The sequence below is a fragment of the Pygoscelis adeliae genome, unplaced genomic scaffold (assembly GCF_000699105.1).
Source record: "Pygoscelis adeliae isolate BGI_AS28 unplaced genomic scaffold, ASM69910v1 Scaffold60, whole genome shotgun sequence".
In the NCBI taxonomy this organism is placed as follows: Eukaryota; Metazoa; Chordata; class Aves; order Sphenisciformes; family Spheniscidae; genus Pygoscelis; species Pygoscelis adeliae.
Genome location: NW_008823954.1, coordinates 793,293 through 817,971, shown reverse-complemented (window position 1 = coordinate 817,971; position 24,679 = coordinate 793,293). Strand labels below are relative to the sequence as shown.

Genomic DNA, 24,679 nt, shown 5'->3' with positions numbered 1-24,679 from the left:
ATAATCCATACCACTTGAGCCAAAGCCTGTGAAACAAACAAACAAAACTCCATTGTCAGTTGCTCTCTTTCGTTGAAGTATCTTCAAACAGGGAGTCATTGTGATCATAAGAAAGGTTAAAAATGTCTGGACCCAGACATAACTGGCTAATTGGTAACTGCGGTACCATATTAATATGGTAACTATAGGCAATGCACCCAATCTCTTTCCTCAGAGCACTTACCTGAACCGTATCCAGGTATTTGCCCTTTGGTCTGTAAATCTGAGAGACCCACATTCAAAGGATTGGGTACCATGCTGTCTAAATGTGGCTTAGGCCCAACAGGGTGGGATGGTGAATGCTTCATGCCAGGCTGCCTCTGCTGCTGCTGCTGGAGGGCACTCACCATACGAGCAATCTGCAAATGAAAGAAAAAAATGGGGATGATATATCCTATACTGTAACACAGAATTCCAGTAAACATGAAGAAACAGTGACTTGAAAGAAATCCAAAGAACCTTGCTCTCCGAAAAGTGCAATCTGGAGAGAGTGCAAACTGAAGAGAGCAGATGACATTACTAAAGCCAGCGCCATCTTTGCTGCAGACTGCATTTTCCCAGCATGCTTTATACATCATATGATTGACAAAAACAGTGCCACACCTGTTGCTCCTGTTGTTGTCGCACAGCTTGAGATAACTTCCTCTGGCTCTGTAACAGCTGCTGCTGCTGCTGCTGCTGAAGGAGGAGCTGACATGCCTACAAGGTAAGTGGGGGTGGGAAGAGTGAAAATACAGAGCTCATCAAGTGAAATATAATTGCCAGGAGCTAGTCACTAGCAAATGCTTTGCTCAGAACTTTGGTAAACTGTTTCTCATTCCACACACTCAAATAAAATGACAATGAATGCATTAGAAGAATACTAAATCCTTAACTTGTTTCTAATTTAACATCATGCAACAGTATTACTAGTACCTGCTTTATTACCATCACTATGACTACAAGTCTGAAGAAAACTTCATTAAAAATCAACAAACAACTGCCTTCTGTACAAAGACATTGCTTAGAGTCATTACTAATGCACTGCAACATTCACAATAATTACACAGGCCTGTTCAGTTTATCTGCTGCCCTCCAACAGGGCTCTATTTTCCTGTACAATCAACAGGGAATACTTGTACAAAAATAACACAACATCAGTAGAACAAAACAGAATTAGAACAAACGTAAGAAGAAAACTCTTTCAGACGACAATTTGTAAACTGTCTCACAAGATTACTAGCTACTTACTAATTGAAACTGGGGAATCTGTGGAAGCTGGCTCAGCATGGCAATCTGCTGTGGAGAAAGCTGGGGGCCCATATTGAAAAGACCAGGATTCAAGCCACTGTTGGGAAACTGTTTGAGCATGGAGGCCGAAACCTGCATGGAAACCAGTTACATATCCTCAAGAAATGCACTGCTATGAGAAAAGATGATGAATTAGAAGTATTTCTATAAAGGAATAGGTACAACACCAGTCTTAAATGGTGTTCTGGGAAAGACATTACAGATTTATTAACACATCACATTTAAACATGCACAAGCTATGACTTGAGCAGAGTGAATACCTCACTTGATTGACAATATATGGTATTACAGGTGCAGATGCAGACACACACACAAATGTTCCTCCCCCAACCAATTGGTTGCTAGAGACTGCACTAAATTAAAATGCTGATACATATGCAGCTAACCAGTAATCACAGTACTGCATTATCACGTTAAAAACGTACTGCTTGACAAGGGAAAAGAAAGGCATTCAGGCAGTCATTGGAGCAAAGAAACAGTGCCTCACAGAAAGAGTTAATCTCTTTGTATGCCGAATAAGCTATAGTAAAAGACAGGAGTAGGTGGAGAAGAATCCCCCCCATTTCTCCCTGCATTGAGAGTTACACAAGTAGAATTCAAGAGAATCACCAAAAGTCTTCTCCAAGTCCAAAGCAAAAGGTAAACCTGTGCATTTGGTGACCCTGAGGTCTTAGAGCTCTGCAATGTAAAGGCAAAGTGTAGCCCTTCATCAGGCCTCTCTTTCAGGGGGTAGGAAGCACAGGACAAGACTGCTTGAAAAAAAAAATTAAGCAACCTGTGACACTTCAGAAAAACTTTCAGCTTTCACTTTTTTTGTTGTTTTTAAAATACTTTGCAAAAGCCTATGTAAGACGCAGGATTCCTGAATCCACTTTGAGGTTTAAAAATACTGGTAGCAAGCATTTACCATCAACTGCTTTGGAATAAGAAAGAAGGCTAATCCTTCTGCACTGAGTTTTAAGCACTTTCAACTATGAATTTTAATTTTTTATCTTATCTAAGTTTTCGATTTCTGAACATCAAGTCAAGACTAAGATAGATGTGTAAGTAACCTCAATGATGTGCTCTGAAGGCTGTAGCTCTGCTTTTTACAAGTAACCAGTTACTATAAATTCCTTACCTGGGGAGAAAGAAATTGGGGAGGCACTTGCGCCCGGATATTGGGGGAAGGATTTAGTGGCTGCACTGGTGTGTGCATGCCCCTCGATTGTGCTGTGCTGTTTCCAAACAAACCATGATTGCCACCCTATAAAATTAAAGCAGTAGTGAGAAGATGAATCTTTCAGGATAATGGCTTTCTATGCTATTAACTACATATCCATAACAATGAGGCAAGTACTGACTTAAACAGAGTAAGTACCCTTAGAATGACTGAGATGTTTGCCCTAAATCAGTAATATTCTACCTGGGTTAAAACTGTTGTACTACATTGTCAAGATGAAGGTTCTTTCTCCTCTACTTTGAAGAGTCATGTTTATCCACTTATTTCAAAGCACATAAAACAAAGCTATGTTTTATATTTTGCACTTTACATGTTGGGAAATGGAAACTTGGAGTACAAACAACACACTCAAAAAAACGTTCCATTGGCTTAAAAGTATGGCAAGACTGTGTCAACAAGAATTTTGGGCCATCATTTAAGAAAAGTCAGGTACTTTTTCTGAGTAGGTTGTTGAAATATCACTCACATAAGCCTATTACTTCCTCTGCAGGCCTTTCACTAACTGAAATTAGAATTCAAAAATTTTATCAAAAATTTTCCTTCTGATGTGAAAATTTCAGCATTCTGGATTGGAACGTTTTTATTTTCCTTCCCCCCCCCCACTAAATTGAAGAGCAGGAAAATTTTCAAGTGAGAAAAAAATGTTTGTTTTGTTTGGGTTTTTTTTCTCCCAGTGATTTATTTTCTAATACAAGAATACTTGCTGTTTCTTTTGAGTTTTTTTTTTAATGAGAAGTATTTACTGTTTTATAAGCAACTTCTGTAATAATAAACCCTACTGCATGAAAATGACTAAAGAAAATTCATGATTATGTTTCACTATTTCAGCCTCTGAGCAGACTGTCTTTATTTGCAACATCTTTCAACCAAAGCCACAGGAAATGTTATGGACAGTCTCCTACACTAACAGACACATGCCGTTGCTTCTAAAAGCTGAAGCTCATACTCCAAAAGGTCCTTATGTGCCATGATTCTGTCCTTTCATTTTCACGGCTCTCAGAACTTCCCATCTTCTGCTGTATATCAGGACGTCTATGATCCTCAGATACCTGGGGTTCAAAACAGTACATTTTCCATCCCTCAGCCATCATTCTCTGTTCTCCTTCTCCATGCCAGCACTGCTGTACCCAACAAAAATTCATCACTGAGATTGTGCAGGCCTTCTCCAAAACCTTTCCTTCCCTTATATACCATATTTCATAAGCTTTGCCTCCCTTCTACCATAATAGTGTGCATCCTCCACTACCCCTTTGCTAAAACAGAAGTCTCTCATCCTGCATCTATACTGGCAGCATTATGGATTGCCTCATTCACCTGCATCACATTTCACCTTCGTAATGTATCTTCTCTTTCAGAAGCAACTTAAGATGTCATGCTAAGCACACAGGAGAATAAACAAAAAACCCCAAAACACAAAAGAGTTTTTATTCTGGAAAGAATTGACTGGGGTCAACTACACCAAAATTTTTGAGAGGCTTGAAGCTGCAGCTACACGTTCAGCCCTCCCTAAACCTCAGCAGAATTCTGCACACCAAATCCAAGAACACGCCTGCAAATTTTTGACTTAATCTGATGTTCAACACTGATTGTGTCACATAGAAACAGAAAGACAACACAAAGAAACACCATCATGTTAGGCATATAACTACATAAGGTAGTCCAGTTGCAATACTTAGGTTCTATTCTTTCATTTCCTACTATTCCTGCAATATTTTCTGCTAGCATAGTGCAAAACATAATAGCCAGAAATTCTCCCAAACTGCAGTTAACCACTTCTTTCTTCCCCACCATTCCCCCGTACACAGAACAAAAATATTGCTACTTCAAGAGTTTTTAAAGGCTACTAAATCAATCCTTTCTTTGGTCTGTGGGGAAGGGAGAAGGGAACAGGCACAATGCAGAATGACTGCAATTTTTTAAAGGCACATTTCTACATACAAGGTCATTGGGTAGAGTCTGGAAAAATTCAGTGTCGGGGGGTGGCGGGCAAATCAACAGCTTCTAACTGGGTTTTAAAACAGCAATGAAAATATAAAGGTTGCCACTAACTTAACGACTTCTGAAAAGCACATCTATCTGCTGCTGCACTGTGATTCAGGAAGTAAGAGGCCAACAAAAACAGATGGAATACATTTCGATGATAGGAGCCAAAGTGGATTGATTCTCAACGGCCTGATATAGCTGAAATTTCCATTAACAATATAATTTATTTAGTAGGAAAACAAATGCAAGCAACCAACTAACCAGGATTAAGCCCAGGTTGCAGCCTTATAACAATGCATCTTATAAGGGCCTGCTTACTTGTCTAGCAGCGAAGTTTTGGGGACTGAGCCCTGAGCCGATTGCCCCAAGGCCGACGTTGGATAGTGTGGAACCAGAGGGAGACAGCTTGTAGCTGGGAGAAGGGGAGAAGGGAGAGCAGGGAGCCTCATCCCCAAGGCACCCATCTTGATTGGAGAAAGGCAAAGTCAGCTGAAGCAGCAGTTAGCCAACAGCAGGAGTTGGTTAGTGAAGCAACAGAACACAAGAGGAGAGAAAGAGGGACGGTGAGTGACTAGAAGAAGCAAAGTTAATTTGTAATAGCAATTACAAGGACAAAACTTCTGACTCAAACGATCACTTGACAATTAAGATTTTGGTCCAAGAAGATAAATCAATAAATTCCTAAAGGTTTCTTTTTAAAAATACATTCTGAACTCTCATGAAGTTCATTTCTGACAGTGGCTGTTACCACTACAGAAACAAACAAATTTTGAAAGAATTCCTCATGTTAGCGCACACTTATGACCATAATTTGTTAGGAATGCATTAGCTCTGCTAGTGGTATTTATTAATTAGGCCACCAGAGGGAGTTGACAAAACCGTTTTTTAGCCTGTTATACCAAAATGGAGGAGTTAAAAAAATTCATTGACAGTAACACACCTTCAGAATTTTTAAACCAAATTTCTTTTCCATTTTGTACGTGATAAACTGTATTAAAAAACTCTAAAGCATTCTGAATCTTTTGGACACTCTCCAATTCATAATATGAAGCAATTAATGTTTGATAGTAACAGTGAAAGCTTCTACTTAAAATAGGCAAGAATATGAAAGAAACACTACCATAACATACAACAGATGTCACAGAGAAACAGATGTCATACAGAAGCTTACAGTACACGGACATACAGCATAAGGGGTTGCGGAATTTAGAAAGGGTGTTTCCAATAAACGACAGACATGAAAGCAGAAAAAATCTGGAAGACTGTGATTACTTATGTTTACTTAGATCTAAACCAATTTTTTTACAGTAGATGATTGTAGTCAGTAGCCAAAAGAATCATTGTGATGAAACCTATAATGAGTTTCATTGCTACCAGTAGTTTACCCTTCCAAGAAAAACAAAGGAATTTATTTCTGTCCATATTCAGAGCAGTCTGTTCTAGAATAAAAAGCCTCATTCTCCCCAGATAATTTAGTTTGTCTATGCACATCTGACACCTCTGTTTTATATACACATTCATTCTACAAACATAACTCCCACACACCTTTTATTGAGTTTGTCCAAGGTTACTGAATTTTTAGCACTTCCAGAGGAGTATGGTAAGAACTGGGACCTCGAACACAGAGGTTGATATTAATTTATCAAAGATATTTCTCTCACCTTCTCAAAATAAGGCCCACTATCAGTGGTTCCCATGTCTTTGGAATTAGGTGGACGGAACCCAGATCGATCCTTTCTTATCATGTCATTAAAATCCCCGAGGTTCATGGCTCGTTTATCTACCTCAAACTTCTTATCTGGGAGACCACCTGTTTAAAAAAAAAAAAAGAGGAAAGATGACAAAATTAGTGCCAATAATCTCTACGACATTTCAGGACAGCAGGTTCACAGCCAAAGAAAGTATCTTTAAGATCAGGGTATAAATTAGACCTGTCTTACAATTTAGCATAGCTACATTGCTATTAGAAGTGTTGAGAAATTGAAGTAGGAAGTTTCATTTTTAATACTGAACAAGCCAATTAAGTTTAGAGAGTTTAATGTGAAGTATTTCTCATAATTTATGTACAGATATAAACATATGAATTTCTACAGCAGCCTAGTTCAACTAATGATACTCATTTATACATAATTCTCAATGTCTTCCAAAACTTGCACTGTTATTTATTGGTATTCAGTATGTATAGAGACACCACTATTTAAGTTCTCCATACATTCTACTTAGCCTTTACTGCGTTTGGCACTGAGAAAGAATTTCTCAAACTGCAAAACCATGCACATAATTTGATCACAGCTCTCCTACAGTCATGCGAACTTAACTCTTGAACACCACAGATGATCTGGTATAGTGTAACTTCCAGACAGACAACCAGTTTCCCTCAGCCTGTATGCAATGATTACACAACCAGGAACAGAAACACTTTTCAAACATCCCCTACAGTCTCCTGCCATTGTTTAGTGAGTAATCTGGTGGAACACGAGGAAGAGATGCTAATAACAGATGATCAAACTGTAACATACACAGTGAACGAGACATCATTCTTCTCTATAAGCTTATCATCAGCCAAGTGCTGACTGAAGGAAGTTTTCTACCTTACACGCTGAACTGCTGCCAAGGAACAATTTTTTTTTGTCGTATTTGACATCTGTAAGGTATCAGATACATAGTTATGTTGAAGTAGATGGTAAACATCTTTAAAATATGGACAACATGATAGAAGTGAGCTTTACTGGTATTTTTAGTTTTAAATAATTTCATTTAGTAGCACAGATGGCCTTTCCAAGAACAGTTTAAAAAATCTGTCACCACAGTTAACCACAATCTATGACTCTTCCAAAGGAAGTTGGTGATAGATATCCTACCCTACCACTGACAAAACACTAAGTCTTTATCAAACAGAGCAGACACCTAATCTCTCTGATACCTTCAAAACACTCACCTGTTCCTCAAAAAAGCTTCTCAAAGCCAGCACCTCTTCTTAATGTCCAATCACAAACTATTAATATTCATAGGTATGTTATTGCCAAGAACCTATGAAATCAACCACTAATTACATGGGTTTTTCTTGCTGGCACAGCTTTCAAAGTTGATCCAGCTTCATCCTCTCACATGCCTTCAACATGATGTATCACGAAAACACTTGACAAATCACCTACATATCTTGGCTTGTAACTGGAGTCATATTGACCTGGATGAACTCATTCTTTTCTAACATATCCTAAAAAGCTAGAACTGGCTCTGCAAAAGCAGTCCCATAAAATGTCACATACAACTCAATCCTGTCATTACCTACATCTAACTACTACACACAATGCCAGCAATGCACTATCAAAAGGCTTGTGTGCTTTAATTCTAGACAGGAAGCCCTGTCCGTTAGTTGCCTGAAAAGAAACTGAAAGCAAGACAGACTTGCATCACTATCTGAAATGAAACTGGGTCAATGCCAACACAAGATGACTAAGCCAGAGAAACACCCTTTTGTCTCTTCAGTTATCCTGATGATCCAATCAACTCCTCAAACATTACTGAATGATGCCTTGTAAAACGGCTTGTTAAATAACATGTAGAGCATTAAATGGCACCTTTAAAGGCTTCAAACATAGATATGCATGCCACTTAGTGCTGAGGCAGCTGCTTAAACTTCAGTATAAACAAGGCCCTGCTGAGAGATGATAGCATTAATTCATCCCATTCATAGAAAATTCTAATGCAACCTTGAAACCTGTCATGTGAGTCTGTCTTTTGCACTTGCCAACAAAAACGATAAATAATGCAGGTGGCTGAAGACTAGCTTTACCTTACATAGTACAAGACGACCTTTAAAATCTGAGAAGTTTGAATTTTACCCTCTGCAGTAGGCAAGAACACTTGTGCATGAATAAATATGAAGCCCCAAATCCTCTACATGCAGAAATGTAGAAAAGGTTAAAAGTCCAACCATCTTCATAAAAGATGACACTCCCATCAGTTTTTGGATTTTTTCCCCACTATTAACAGCTGTGAGAAACACCACAAAAAATGCAAAATGGAACAAAAGCTTGGAACATGACATTCACGCCCTAGTGAAGAAAAAATCCTGTTAAGTAGATCTCCCCCACCACATGCACACAGCTTAAAAGAAAAAAAATAATTGAAATTTATTTGAAAAAATTATATAATCTGATCCTGTACTGGGAGATAGGAGACAGAAACTGCTGTTAGGCAAAGTTACATAAAACATATGCAAACAAAAGACTCAATGTGGTGAAAATACATACATCCAGCGGGGTAACCCAAATGGAAAAAAAAAATTTGAAACATGTTTTCTGCTTGACAACAAAAACATTTTAAAGACACTGGTTTTGTACCTTTGCCATAAATTTACATCATCCAAGCCTACTGAGCAAGCACATGCGCTTAGATATCGAGATGTTGCACCTGAATGCTAAATCAGGTTATGGCTTTGTAACATATTTACAACAGACAAGCTGCATGAATTGCATTTGAATTAGTAGAAATTGGAAATTAATTTCCCAGTCTTTAAAGGTGATTTGAGAATTCAGTGATCTGCAGAGGTTGCAACTAATACATTAAAAAAAGAGACAGGTGGTTGTCAAACAGAAGGAAGGAAATGATAAAATATTAAGTGGTTCTGACAAGCTACTTACTGTAGCAAACTTCATGCCTCAGGACTTAGATACTAGGAGAGATTTCAATGGAAAAACAGTTGTATCCTATTTTCAAAGTAAAACAAGCTAACCATTGAAGGGATTTGATAGGAAAAAAAAAAAGATGAAGTAGATCTGCCTCAGGCATGCTATTGATCCATCTCTTTTCTGTCTTGGTCAGTAAATAAAAGCGTCACTCCAGCACCTTGCAATAAAAAGCAACACATTTTTCAGACAAGGAGACTGAGACCAACGTAGTAAGAATTACTTACTGGCAACTGGACCTATTTTACGATGCATGATGATTAGAGCCAAGGTGCTCCATGCGTATCAAAGCCAAAGTCGTCTTTGACACGTGTGGTCTCCAGGCACAGATTTAACTCTGAGATCAATGTGCATTTATCCATAAACTGGGAAAATATCATGCTGGGAGTTATCGAGTTAGGAAAACTGGTATGTTGTAATCCTGACTGAAAACCAGTTGAACAAGCCTATCTCATAAGTAAGTCCAACTTTTAAAGTTTCAAAGTAGATACAGGCTGAGCAAAACAGCTTATAGTTTTCCACAAGCAACTGCCATAAGCAACAAGAGCAAAACTGCTAAGCAGAGAAGTAACAGAAAAGCCTCAGGAAGACCTGTTACATTCTTAGTCTTTGAAACGGAATACAAACTATATATACAGAAATGCCTCTCCCTAGGATCAAGGATGCCATCGTTAATGGGCATGCTAAACTTAAAGAAGTGCAACATATCAAGACTAAGTATGCAACCTTTCTGCACCACTTCACAGGATATTCTGAGCGTCAGCCATCTTTCCTCAGAAGGTCTGATGGCCTTAAGGTCCTTGACAGCAGAAAGTTCTAAAGGATCCAAAAGCTTAATTTGGAGAAAAAGAACTGAGAGCTATAATCAGCATAATTCAGGCTACCGTCCTCTTCATTTGTATATTCTTAGATCTGCTCTTTAACAGCAGCATCTGAAGGCAGATGAGAACTGAACATCCAAGATGACGGCTCACCTCTGTCTAGAAGATCTTTAGAGAAGCATGACACCATAAGAGCCTGAATTCTAGAGAGGCTATATGAGGCCAAAGTGGAGTGATCCAAAAATTCTGTTACCTTTCCCAAGACTGTGTTGTACTATATAAATGCACACTTTAACATCTCTTATTTGGATCCTTAACTATTCAGAAGAAGAAAGCAATTTTGGGAAAAATGAACTACTTAATCCTCTATGAAGTGTGATACACATTTTAAGAATGTAACAGATTCTAAGCTGAGAGACACTGCAGCTATTTGGATTGCATTAGAATACCAAATCTGGAGTTGATACTAGATGCAAGTAGGTCTTGACTACCACAACGCTACCTTTGGTACCAAAGATTAACGGATATTCCCCACAAAAGAAGTTTTTTGGTTGGGAAATCCTGACTACAGCATCACACGTGATGCTACAACAGTGGCAGATGAGGAAGTACTAAAGCACTGGTGCAAAGAGGGTCAACATCAGAGCAGACTTCTTACAAGGCATAATACTGGAATAATTTAGTCAACAATACTAGAAAGGCACAGAAGAGGTATGGCAGAATCAGAATGGCACAGAAACTGCAATTATAGCACAATGGCCAGTTTCACAAGAACTGCCTCCTGTAGTCCCTAAAATCTACTATTCAAATCAAGAACAAGTATTTATACTGCTTGCATTTGCAGGGTTTGAACTTCTGCTGTCTAGTTTTCCACTGCTACCAGAAGCTCCCACAGTACAGGTTCAATTTCAATCATATGGACAATGTATCACTAGGACAGAAGACACTTTAGAGGAAAGCAGTATCTACTACTGGATTACTTTCTGGGACAGGGGGAACACATCAGACTAGTCAACTGTCTTGACACGTTTAAAAAAAAATAAAACCGAAGGGGGTATTTATATGAGAGTTGAACAAACAGCTTTTGCTACTATGTCCTTCCCTACTGTCATTATTTGATGTTTAGATGCAAAAAACCCCAAAAAATCAGGCAACGAAACAAACCAGAAGTTGCCACAAAGACAGGAGCCAATGCACCAAAATAGATGTACATGATGCTGGAAAGTAAGATTACTTAATGCTTAGCACACAGTCAGTCACAGACCTGAACAACATAACTTCTTTGGCAGGTAATACCTCAGAAGTAAACAGATTCTATCCTTGATGTTGGATACAGCCAACTTGTATCACAGACCCCACACTATTCTAGCTTACAGCAATGAATTTCAGAACATATTTTGAAACTAACTGTACTTGACTTGTAAACACCAATTTTAGTTGATCCAGAGATCCCACAGACTATGACCTGACACAGAACTACTTTTTCAGGTGGTTCTTTAGAGATACCACCACAGGATCATCAGTAATCAATTCAACTGACAGTCTCCCACAGGAAATTTAGAACCACCAGCAGAATAAGCATTGATTCCAAGTCAGTCACCTCCTCCAGCCAGTCCCACCCCCTTCTTACCAATTCCTTTCTGTCCTTTCAGCAGCACTTTGTGCCTGTGTGTATTCATGTCTCAGCTGAGGTAGAAACTTTTGCTATTATGCAGAAGTAGCTGGAAACAAGCAGCTCGGTACCGGAATGTTTTTAAACACAAAACAGGCAAAATGGTTACTGCATTTTACTGAGCCATACTGTGGGTCTCAGTGCTAATCACATGAGATTCAGAATCAATGGTGTCCACACCTTCATAACAAACTTGATTTGCACTGAAACAGGGACCCCTTCCAGGCACAGAACCACTACACATACACTTCTCTAGAGCCCCCTGGGCATACCTCATTTACACAGGAAATTTACTGTTCTAGATAAGAGCTGAGAATACTAGTACTACTTTGACATGTCACCCTTTGGAGTAAGAATTACAGACCTCTGGCTTTCGACATTGTAACTGGGAGGAATCTGAGGCCTCTGTGACATTCCTGACAGTTACAGAAATACTTCAGAATTATTGTTGGGTTTGTATAGTGGCAATGTCCTTTAAGTGGAGTAGAAGATCTGTCTTTGTAGCCAGGGATATGATGTGATCTCCTGCTTCTGTCAATTCTGAAGAATCACAAACTGAACAGTTCCTAGAACAGGAACGAAACCCTTTTCCCCTTTGTAAGTATCAAAGACTACCCTGTACAAGTTTTTAGCCTTACTAAGCCTTCAAAGACTTGATAACAAATAAAATAAACAATCAGGACAACAGATTTGGATCATCCGTTTTTTAATATATACCTAGGGAAACCATCTCAAATGGCGGAAGATTTCAGAAACCTGTGGTATTTCTACTGCAATACCATGACAGTGAATATTCAGAGACAATTTGAAGAACAGAATGCAAAACTAAATCTGATTTCAAGATCAAAAAAAATTCTGTGAGAGTTCACTACTTAGTTTGCCAAAGAAGAAAATAATGACAAATTCAAAGGTGATTAAATGGGATTAATCCAAGTGGTCAATTCCAACTCTCATTTAGGATAGTGTTTTCCACATAGCCCATCCCACTTAAGCCATGTAGTATTTGTGGTGAGGCTATCAAGAGTGAAAAAATCTAGTTCTACTGAGCAGTAACTTGTAATAGCCTGAGGCAAGCAATTGAAGAAATCAACGATAGAAGATATTCTTTTCTCTCACATCACCTCCAGGGAGCTGTGGTAATTGGGATGTCCTACTGCCAAGAGCTAAAACAGTCCTCCTCTTCCACCAAATGAAAAGGGATCTTCACTTTCTTGAAACAGTAACAATGAACACAAACTACATAGATCAAAACAGTCTTATAGGATATCCCTTTCACAAGTTATAGCTCTGTTCTGTACAGGTATACAACCCAATCTTGCATACTAGCATCAGCTGCGTAACTATTCAGAGCCTACAGCCAAGATAGCGGATGCTATAACTCTATCCTTCTATTATGAGGAGTGCTAAAAGTAAGGATCAAACCTTTCCAAAGCACAGCATGTCATCCACATAAAAATATGACACATGATCTCATATTTCAAATGCATTTAAATTAAATTATACGCACCTACAGACAAGTCCATCTTACTGCCTGGAATGTCCTCAGTTTGACTCTGGAAAAAAAAAAATTCAGTTCTGACTTCTATGAAATGCTGAGGGATCTTTCAGAAAGCAGCCCTTGATGGTTAAAGGTGGAATGAAGGAAGGACATGCTTGTGCCAATTAGAAGTTTTATTTTAAATTAAAATCAAACACAAGGATTCCTGATATCACGCTGGACACACCTCACCTCAACGCCCTAACACTGTGTGTGGCACATTTACCCATATGAAACCAGACACATGAACACATGCGACAGAGAAAGATGGATAAACAGCTGCTCTGTGAAATGAACCTCTGTCCTCATGTTCCAATGGTCGAGAGATGAAACACTGAAAATAGTGGCCAAAATGATAGCTCATCCTCATGACCTGTCAAGTCATCAAGTCTTGAAATGTACTGCCAAGTTATTCTTTAGTTGGCAGTCTAGGACAGGGTGTTCCCATAGCTTTCAGAAGCATCTAGGTCTAGCAGACTGAATTTGAGCTTGGGAGCCCACAGACATTAGCCAACTAATCCTAGTCATGTCAGTGAGAGTTTGTGCAGCCCTGGGCTTCTCACAGAACTTCTGTATTATCATCTTTTGCTAGCCTGCATTACATACTATTCCTGCTTCACAGGATGACAGTTGGCACAATATTCTGTAAAATGTTTAACAAAGTAGCATGTCAGAAGTTCTTAAAAAAAAATTTATATGTAACTATTTTTAAGGTACTTCCCTGCAGATCTGTCTTTTCTCTCCATGATGTGCCATTTATTTATTCACTTTACCAATCAATCTTTAAGTACTGATTAATAATGAGCTTTTTTTGTTCTAAAAAGACCCTGCTGCACAGTATTTAAAAAATAAATAGCCAAGACAGACACAGGGCTGTAAATTTCCTTTTCTGATAGGTGGCTGAGATTCAGAATGAATAGCCTTGGACTAATCACAAATGTCTGACACTACAGCCAGGAGCTGAGGCCTCTACCTTGAGTGTTCTAAACAGCATGTTATGAAAATAAAGAAAATAAAAAAATTCAAATCTTATTACTTGCAAGGAAATTGCAATCTCAGAACAAGAGCTGTCAAAGTAACTTTCAAGAGGCAAAGTAGGTTTTGGGTTTTTCTGAGAAGCCATTCTGACTAGCAAGGAAGTGCTGAATACCCAGCTATTACAGGTATTATAAATCAACATGCCAGCATAGCAAATGCAGATAAATAAGTAGTTACACACTGTGAAACAGCTGATCTTTTGACTTACTTAAAGCTTACTGCTTTTTTACAAAGTTGGATTTTACATTTTAAAAAAATGTACTTACTAGCAAGCCCATATTTGAAAACTGTTTGGATAAAGGGTTCATCCACGAATCACTATTTCCTCCTTTTAATGCGCACTGAAGAGAAAAAAAAGACAAAAAATATTTTTAAGCAATTTCTTAATTTCTTGATTTCTTAAATTCTGTTTTAATCCTCGAGATGCACAAGGATGAAAATCCTGGTATCAGAGAAATTAATCTCCTCAACAAATTAGGTTTTTCCGTGGTTGGAAACATTTACAAAAGACTCTCTTCTTCTTTTCTCTCTCATAAAATTGTTCATTGTTAGGTATACCAAACTGGACGAACACTTGCTGTGCAGAATGTTTATCACACCTTCAGTTTCATTCTGGAGTCTGGGAAGCTTTGTGAATGTTATTTATTTCTTCCTCTGTTACAGTTTAATATGTTCTTTAATTCACCACATACAGAGGTAGATTTCTTCCTCGGGTTTCTTCCCTTTAATGTGGTTTGTTACATGGGCACTGTGCTAACCTGGCTCTCAATTTGGCCTTACTGTAATTTACAGCTGATCAAAACCAAAACTGAACACAGTTCAACAGAAAAGAAAGTTTTTTGGACAGCTGCTTTGGTGGTTAAAATAAAAAAAGCTTTAAGCGAGAAAAAAGTTCGTGAGAATCATTTTTGCAAAATAGGAATTCTAAAACTCCACACCATGTCACAACAGTATTTCCACATCCTAGGAAGCTGCTCTGCACTTGCCTTTTGAGTTTGCACTACCTATTTGATTAGAAGTAGACAAAGCATAGTCCTTCTAACATTAATACAGTACCAAGTGTTACTGTACTAGCGAACTTTAACACAAACAAGCCTTAGAAAACAATTTACTCAGGACTATAGCCAAGCTCCCGGTCCTGTTTGAGGTCAAAGGTCAATAACAACAAACACAAGTCAGATCTAAATCGAACAGTCAGTAGAAATAAGAAGTGCATGTGCCAAAGGGACTGTGGAATCCCAACTTCAGCAGGCTATGCAAGGAGAACAGCAACAGCCTAACACAAAGCTATGTGAACAAGAGAAGAGCAATAGCCTTGGGATACTTATTTCTCAGTTTCATTTAGTAATGGCTCTGCAGCTTACACACCAAAAGAATTCGACACCTGCTGGCAGATTTATTAGTCACAAAAAGTGTAATACATTAAAACAAATCCAGAAGCCTCACATTTTTTACACTGTTGTAACAGGCAACTTTCTAGCTGAATTCTGCAATACCTTTTTAAAAGAAGAACTATTATAATGCTCTAACATATCAGTCATACTGCTTTCAGACAACACAGTGGTTATGAATCATTCAAGCATTTTACCTTCATTTGTGTTTTCTTTCCTCCTTGCCCCCAGCTTGTTGAGTTGTGGGAGGAACTGCTTCCCTGAGAGCCTGCTGTGTTCCAGACTCCTCCCTCCTCCTCCTCTTCCCAGCTGGAATGACGCGTTCCTGTCACTGGCCCATCACTCTCTCCCCAGCCATCTTGCATAGATTTAGAACCTTTAGAAAAAGAAAAAAAGCTCAAAAGCAGTCTACAATACCATGCAGCTAGTGATTTGACACTGCAAGATTAGCTGAGATCATCAGAACCCCAGAGGAGTAAAAAAAAAAAAAAAATACATCTTCACTCTAACAGCTGTAAAAACTTGTGTGTGAATCCCAAAGCCCAAGAGATTCAGTGGCATGTTAGCATGTCATGTTTTGCAACTATTTTAAAGCAATGTCAAACCCTTAAAGATATAATAACCATAGAGACCTCTTCTCTTATACAGATACAGCTACATTTGGATTTCTTTAAAAGGCAATCTATTATTTTCTAGTGTAAATGAAAGACTTCAAGGACACTTAAAAACCAAGGGTGCTGAGGACTCTGGTTCAGGTGGTTCATCAATTACTTCCTCTCTTCCTTCAAAACCTTAACATTTCCCTTGCACTAAATTCTTTCACAAAATTACAGAAACAAAGAACTTTAAGGAATAACAATTAAGTAGAATCTGAAGGAGAGGACCTGGCATTGTGCTTTGGTATATGTAACACCAGAAGCAGTTTAATGTGAAAAAACCTGCCTCTACTTGAATTTCCGTTCTTAACGACGTCATTAAAAAAGACTTATTAGCAGTGCTGTTTAAGTAGAGATGCCATTACCAGAAAGCTACCACCATGTCATCATATCAATTCAGACTAAGGACTTCTCCCTGGTTGGCTTCTTTTCTTTTCTAGCACCAGCTATCAGGCAACTTAGAATTCTAACCTCTACTGACAAGCCAACAAGAGCCCAAATCCTCATCTTGTCCACTGTTCAACTGTAACTCTTCATTCTGCATATTTATTCCCTAAGCATTTATCTCCTTTAAAAAAGATTTCCATCATAATCACCTTTTTCATAACTAATTCTTCAGTTGTCTGGGCTTTGAGTGTGGAAATCGAGGATAAGGATATTAACACACATAGCAGAAAACATGAATATAAAAAGAATAAGGAATTGTAATTAGTCTATCAAGGGGAACTCTACCTTGATCATGGCAAAACTAAGTACAGCAGCATTTCATGGCAGTTTAAGAGCTACCTTAAAATCCATCATAAATAACAACTCAGATACTGCACAGGAAACAAATTATTAAATTATATTCATTTGTGTACCAAAATTGAGGGCTGCTTAGGAAACATACTGGTCCCAGCGCAAAAATCTACCTCTTGACCCTTTAATCATGCTACTTACACAGAAAAGACTACATTTAAGGATTATGACTGCAGAGTCAAGAACTTAATCTGGAAATGTCATATACGGGGTAGTCCCTGCAGCTTTAATGTATTTCCGGCCACAGTGTTTAAATATAGTACTATGATCCTGGTTTTAACTACATGGCCATAGACTATTTTTCTACATTGACAACTCTCAGGTCTGAGATTCGTGAACATGAATCTGGACAGTAGTGTAAAGATGACTTGTCTGCAGGATTCCTGCTTCATTTTCTGAATTTGTTGAGTGAGGTGGCACAAATAGCTACAGTAAGCAAAGGAAACTTTCAAGATAAAGACAAAATAATGATGTTACAGAAAAATGAATTTATTCTACTTCTGCCAGAGAATTCCTATGCAATGCTGGTAAAACTATGTAAATCCGTTTTTTTTTTTAAACAGGTGGGCAATGATCTATGCTTCCTTTCTTTGGCTCTAAACTCGTTTTCTTTTCCAATCATTGCTAGTCTCTGTTTCCTGTCCTTACCTTCAACCATAAATTATGCCTTTGCAGGCTCTTTGTCCCAATTTCTTCTTCCAACTTATCCAAGACATTAAATATCTCCCCTTACATCACTGAATAACGTGGCTTTCTTCTTCATTCCTTCTGGGTGCCAATTAGAAAGGAGTTGAGAGAGCAGTCACAGAACACAGGAGAATGAATATCTCAGCTCTTAACACTGGTGACCTACTACACCCCAACCTGAAACAGCCGTCATGGGGAAAATCCCTGTATTTTGCTCCTCTAGAGTTGGGGACAGCTTACATACAAAATAGTACACATATGCTGCAGCTCTTTGGTTATGTCACATATGCAGACCAGTTAGGACAAGCAAGTGACCATGTATAGTCTTTAAAGACTATCTTAAGTATTAACAAATCCATAGAATTTGCTATGGATCATTAGCATTTCAGAGGCTCCGATTTTGGTGTCTTTTTACAGATGAAAGAAGAGATCCATCTAAAAAAAGTCTAGCATCCTGAAAAGTGCCAAGTTTGTGTGGCAGGCACAGGAAGCACTACAGCCATCCAAGAAAGGCTGCTATAATGTTAACATTAAGGACGCAATGCTTTTTTCCCAGTTTTGTTTCATAAATAGCCAAACTATTTAATTGGGGTTGGAGGAAGGGAGAATGACCCAGCAGCATACCATCTGTATAGAGCATTTCATTCCAAACAATTACATGTTGCAAAGGCAACTTGTAACTGGAAACAGTTTTACAGCGGGTATCATCAGCCAAGTTCAGTAACAGTCATGTATTATCAATATTTCCTACTGGAAATTTCATATCCAAATGTTATTGGCTTTGGCTATAACACTGCTATGTTGTATCAGCAGGTGATTGCTTTTGTTTGTTGTATTTTCCTTAAAAAGAGTGAAATAAAAATTCTACAAACAGTTTGCATTAGCAGGAATAACTTCCACAAAAATAAAACTCTTAATACAGCAAAATTTTAACTTCAAAGTAAATTTTTGAAAGATTTCAACAGCATCTCATTCATGGAGAACACAGCTGTAGGCAGGTAATATCCAGAAAATGGTCATCCATTCAGGTTCAACCACAAAAGAAAGTTCAGTTCTTAAGCATTACAATTTTCCACACTCATACAATTTAAAAAAAAAAAATCTATTCAAAGGCAGGTTGCATTACCAAAGCATAGATTACCATGTAATGACTTCCACTGTAAAATTTGTCTGTACTGCACATTCCTTTTTCTGATATGATCAGGAAAAGTGATTTATCACGTACCAAGTTTATATGCTAAGTAACACATGGGCAGCCAGGAAAGAAAAGCCATTTTGAGAAAAAGACGTTATTTCCTCACTCACATGCTCTTATGTTTCAACACTTCTACAAATCAGAGCTGCCCATTTAATTGCTTAGTTAAGAAAGTTTTCATTACCTTAAAAGACAAAGTTCCAGTCATTTGTAAGCACTTTATCACTCATTCATCAAAATCTTACATGACATTCAACATTGCTTCTAGGCCTCAGATAACAATTCCTCCATGGGTGACCTATATCAAAAGGCCAAACACTAAAAATCTCCAGGACCATTGCAAAGAAACTGGTATCTGGCCTATACTCACTAGATTTCATGGCATTCTGGGCGTTGGAAGGTGCATTCCCCCAGCCTGTTGTCGATGCTCCTGTATCATCTACTTCACCCCACCCAGGACTGGTTTCATTTGGCTCACCCCAGGCAGACGTACCATTATCTGGAGCAGGTGGAGTGCTTTTGCTCCAGACTGCACAAAGGAGAAAGAGTTTTCATTACAGACCATTTAGACAGCGAACTATTTACTGCAGTGCAGCACCACATCATTAATCTACTGCTTCGTTCTTTCTGTTGAGGACTTTAGATTCTCAATAGCGTGGGTGCAACAGAATTGACAACTGTTCACATAAAACTTAAGAGTGGGCACTGACCTCTAGGGATGAAAAAGAGAATGCTATGATGAGTAATAATATTCTCCCAGGTTAAACATGAACCCCACACCTAATGCTGTCCTCCTGTCTGGTAAACTTTTGTGACTAATTAAAAGCACCAGACTAACTCAGGGTTTTCATATACTGAAGAAAGAATAAGGACATATTTAAAGAGCATATTAAAACGAAACACTATTCTTTAAAGCATGCCTGAGTCAGAGAAGAGATTACGTAACATCTTAATACATTTCCAGGCTATGTAACTTTTTCTTGTCCTTATTTCAAAGAAGAAAATATTTTGCTAAGTATTCTTTATCATTCAACAGAGCCAAATTGAGCTAACAACTAAATCACAGACTTGCTCAGTTTCAAGTGTGAACTGAGTGTTTCAGAGCAAAAAGGCTTTGACTAAAAAAAGTAAAGAATTTCTCCCCATTTCTCTAATAGTTACATACAAAAAAATGTGATTTAGTCTGGAGAAAAGGAGGCTGAGGGGAGACCTTATTGCTCTCTACAACTACCTGAAAGGAGGTTGTAGCGAGGTGGCTGTTGGTCTCTTCTCCCAAGGAACAAGCGATAGGACAAGAGGAAACGGCCTCAAGTTGCACCAGGGGAGGTTTAGATTGGATATTAGGAAAAAATTTCTTCACTGAAAGGGTTATCAAGCATTGGAACAGGCTGCCCAGGGAAGTGGTTGAGTCACCGTCCCTGGAGGTATTTAAAAGACATGTAGATGTGGTGCTTAGGGACATGGTTTAATGGTGGACTTGGCAGTGCTACGTTTATGGTTGGACTTGATGATCTTAAAGGTTTTTTTCCAACCTTAATAATTCTATGATTCTGTAATTCAAACTCTTCTTCAGAGCTCAGAAGTTTGTCAGCTAACAAACATTTTCTTTTACTGGCAAGCTGACCAGTATTCAGATCAGAGTTACTGAGTCACAATAAGTAGAGGACTGATTGATTCAAATTTTAAAGACACTTTAAATACAAAACCAAATATTCAAATAAGAAATTGGTTTTCTTTATGGAATAAAACTATTAGGAATTGGAGGCTGCACAAGTATCTCATATGCATTAAGATTACATTCATATATAGGAGCTTGCTGAAAAAAGGTACGAGACCAGTACCTGATGCTTGTGATTTGCTAGTCATTGGAGTAGGCAGGCTTTGCTCCCGTGGGGCCTGTCCTCCTTGTGAGTTCTTGTCCCACAGGTTCACATTCTTGTAGTTATAACTGCTAGGATCTCCCCACGCTGAAGTGCCATCATCAATATCCATTTTTCGACTGATTGACTGTGGAGAAGGTTCTTCCCAGCCACTAGGCTCCTCCTCTTTGGGGGCAGCTGGCTGTGATCTGTTGTTCCAGTTTGGGTTTGGAGGTCGCCCATTATTTGGAGTTTGGGGCGGTGGACCCCAGGAACCAGAAGCCTCCTGCTGTTGCTGCTGGTGCTGCTGCTGCTGCTTGTTCCAGGAGTTGGGCTGTCGACCCGTCTCATTCCATGTTGAAGTTCTTTTACAATCATCCCATCCACCCTTTGAAGCAACGCTTGTATTTGCACCATTACCCCAAGTTCCAATCTCATTTTGCCCACCTTCACCCCAACCAGACACTGGCTTGTTTCCTGCACTTTCCCAATTGCTGTTTTTTGTTTGGTCAGCTTCCTCTCCCCAACCGTTCTTTCCAGAAGACCAGCCTTGATTAGGTTGCCGTCCGCCCCACCCCTGATCCTTACTAGAGCTGTCATTCCAAGAGGAAGATGATTTTTCTTCTGGTCTTCCTCCTCCCCAATTAGAAGAATTGGGGTTCTTATAGTCATTCCATCCTCCAGTATTTTTGGGGTCCTTCCACTCTGTTGGGGTTGAGAGCTCACCCCATCCAGACTTGATTTGATTGCTTTGGCTGGGTACATCGCCCCAGCCCCCTGAGTTCTTTGTCTGTGTGGCAGAGCTCTCCCACCCCTCAGTTCCTTTATCAGACTTCCCCTCGGGCCGCGGCATCTCTTCAATATCCCACACGGTATCTTGCTTAATTTGAGTTTGGCCCCAGCCGGTGTTTGAAAGCACTCGGGGGTCCAAATCAGTCCTGCTCAGCAAAGTCTGCAAGACTGCCTGGCAATCAGGATGCGTAGGCCTATATGATCGGCGTCCAGAATTGTGACTGTCACTACTTCCTGCTTTGTGGTTGCTTCCAGTGCTTTGACCTCCAACCTCACTTCCCGCAGAGCTGGAAGATCTTCCCCAACAGGGAGCCTGGGAATTGCCTTGGTTTTCAGGAAGAGGGTGGCCTTTTTGATTGTCCCATGCTCCAGTGCTAGAATTTGGTTGGTTTGGACCACTCCATTCTCCAATCTTCAGTTCATCAGACCCAGACAGCTGTTTCCATTCTCCCTGAGAGACCCCAGATGTTAATTTGTTCCCTTCACCCCATTTGCTTTCATTTGCATTCTGAGGGCCAAAGTTCCAAGACCCACCACCCGTAGACCGGTTATTGTTATCCCAAGAATCACTTCTTGACCCATTAGGTTTTTGAACAGAAGCTCCTTTCCAGGAGTCCTCTCTATCCTTTCCATTGTTCCCATGGTTTCCAGAATTGCTCTGTCCAGAGACTGTGTCAGTTCCAGAAGACCCCCTAGCTGTACCCCAAGATCCAACACTCCCAGTCTTTCTTTCTCCAGTGCTTTGTGAAGGGGTGTCAGTGCTCCTGGAAGGGTTCCCCAAGCCCATTTCAAAGGGCATTCCCTTATTCTCCATAGGGTTTGGTGAACTTAAGTTCAAGGAGTTAGTGTTTCCGTTTTTTGGTCCATCAGTGTTATGAATTTGAGCCTGTTCTCTGCCAGAGACAAAGTTAACACCCGCATTTTCCATCTTTGACTGCTGTTCCCTAGAGGTCTGACCTACTGTGCTAATCTGTGCATTGGAGCTACCACTATCAGATTCCAAAGTCCCTTTCCTAGAATTGCCCTCTTGAACCAGTGCCGGCCAAGCAGACGGGTTGCTATTTGGGTTAAAGTTGCTGAAGCCAGAACTGGGACCGATTCTATCTTGTCCACTCAAGTTCCTCCAATTACCTAGTCCATTGTTACTCTCGGCAGCAGGGTTGGAAGATTGAACAGATTTAGCCTTGGGATCAGATTTCCAGGCCCCAAGATTACATTCGTTTCCAGCGCTTCCAGACTGGCACTGGCTTCCTTTTCCTTTGTTACTAGTGGTGCTTCCTGGCAGAGCGTTCTTCTCCAAGCCAGGGTTCGAGGCACTGTTGTTATCGGTGGTGTTTTCGGAAGAAGACTCAGCATCTTTGCTGGCAATACAAGGCCACTCTTCCATGTCAGACCCGTCTACAATCACCTTGTCCCAGATGTGAGTTGGGTTGGCGTTGGTGCCGTTGTTGGAGGCGGCTCCAGGACCCCAAGTGGAATTTGCATAATTTGAAGCAGCAGCACCTCCAATTGCTGAATCTAGAAAAAACCCCCACACCCAAAAAGGTCATTAATAATGAATATTATTTACAAGCACTGAACATCACATTTTTGACACCACTGATTACTTGTTTTCATTAATCAGAACCCTTCCCTCAAATGTGTAACAAAGTTGCTTTGGAAGAACATCAGGCTGGAAAACACCATTGAAAATACTGATAAAAAATTTCTTTCAACAAACTCCCCACAAGCATTTTGCCAGCATTTGAATTCACCATTGACTCACTACTTCTGCTAACAGTCCAGCTCTAAGTTCAACACAGTAATTATAAAAGATAAAGGATTGAAGACAAAAAGCATCTGATGAATATATAAAGCTGAAGAAGTCTATTCTTCAGCTTCAAATGTCTTTTTCAAGTTGATTTTGCTACTAGGAATTTCTTTCAACCCTTTGCAAAACAAAAAATTATTTCCAAAAGTTACTGTAAATCAAAAGAGTCCAAAGCTACACAAATTACAATTTCTATGTAGTAACGTGCAAGCTGTATTCAGTATGTAATTACCCCACATTTGTGTCACTGCTATATTTACCCTAGAAACCACAGTTTGTGGTTTTGCAAGCAGCTAAACTGATCTCTCTGCCACTGGAGAGAGGCTAGTAAAAGATCTCACTTTTCCTTCTCTCTCTCACCAGCTCTACACCTACATCAAGTTCCCCAAGTTTCACCTCTCATTTGTAACAGTTCTGATGGCAGTTAAGCCCTTTAACTAAGTCAACTGTATTCACTAATTCAACACAAAACTGTCCACTTTCTGATGGGTTAGTTTTTTGCTGGCTTAGCACACTGTACAGGGCAACCTGCAAGTTCAATGAGCTTTGGAGTCACTATAAGGAAATTAGCAGGATGAACGACAATGAATAGGGTCCCTTTCTTTCATCTGTGGTGAACTATTATTATGTCCTATGTGGCATGACTTCACATAGACAAAGTATTTGTATACAGTTTTAAAGCAGACAAATTAACACAGTGCCACGATGGAGGAAGCCTATGTCAGTGCTGGCAGCATGATGTCTGCATATATGCAGACACATCATCATCATTAGTTTAAAACATCAGACAAGATTCCCTTGCCATCCACATCATTACTTCTGATCCTCTAAATAATTTAAGTCCATTAGTACTTCAGTGGTGTTCTCCATATAGGGTTCCACTCATTTTTCTATGTATTTTTAATACCAAGGGACCTTAAATTGCCCTCGTCACAAATTCCCAGTGATGAAGACTAAACACTCTCCCTTCTACAAAACCATGTATTGAATCCTTATATATTAAGTCTTACTCAGTTATCCCACCCAACCAGTTTAACTTATTTTGCAGAGCATAAAGTTCATAGTAACATCCGCATCAGTAGTCATGCCTGAATATATATTGTTACTACTGGCTTATATGAGAGCTTCCATGAAAATAAGGCATAATGACCTTAAAAAAGTGGATTTCTGCCCCGCCTCTTCTCCCCCCCCCCCCCCA

The 24,679-nt window shown here is 39.3% G+C and overlaps 1 protein-coding gene across 5 annotated transcripts in view; it reads right to left on the bottom strand.

Moving 5' to 3' along the window:
- Window positions 1-24,679, bottom strand: part of TNRC6B (trinucleotide repeat containing 6B) — a 46,645-nt gene that overhangs the window by 12,632 nt on the left and 9,334 nt on the right. For 2 of the 5 annotated variants that reach the window (XM_009321785.1, XM_009321793.1), the window contains exons 4-15: window positions 20,862-23,189; window positions 19,391-19,549; window positions 15,882-16,060; window positions 14,560-14,634; window positions 13,226-13,271; window positions 6,196-6,344; window positions 4,853-5,023; window positions 2,450-2,575; window positions 1,270-1,401; window positions 643-738; window positions 224-398; window positions 1-26 (exon numbers count right to left, since the gene is read on the bottom strand). The exon at window positions 1-26 is cut by the window's left edge and continues 94 nt beyond it. In XM_009321785.1, the coding sequence (XP_009320060.1) occupies window positions 1-26; window positions 224-398; window positions 643-738; window positions 1,270-1,401; window positions 2,450-2,575; window positions 4,853-5,023; window positions 6,196-6,344; window positions 13,226-13,271; window positions 14,560-14,634; window positions 15,882-16,060; window positions 19,391-19,549; window positions 20,862-23,189 (3,662 nt within the window). The remainder of the gene's footprint in view (window positions 27-223; window positions 399-642; window positions 739-1,269; window positions 1,402-2,449; window positions 2,576-4,852; window positions 5,024-6,195; window positions 6,345-13,225; window positions 13,272-14,559; window positions 14,635-15,881; window positions 16,061-19,390; window positions 19,550-20,861; window positions 23,190-24,679) is intronic. The other 3 variants (XM_009321800.1, XM_009321806.1, XM_009321814.1) reach the window with 2 other exon arrangements.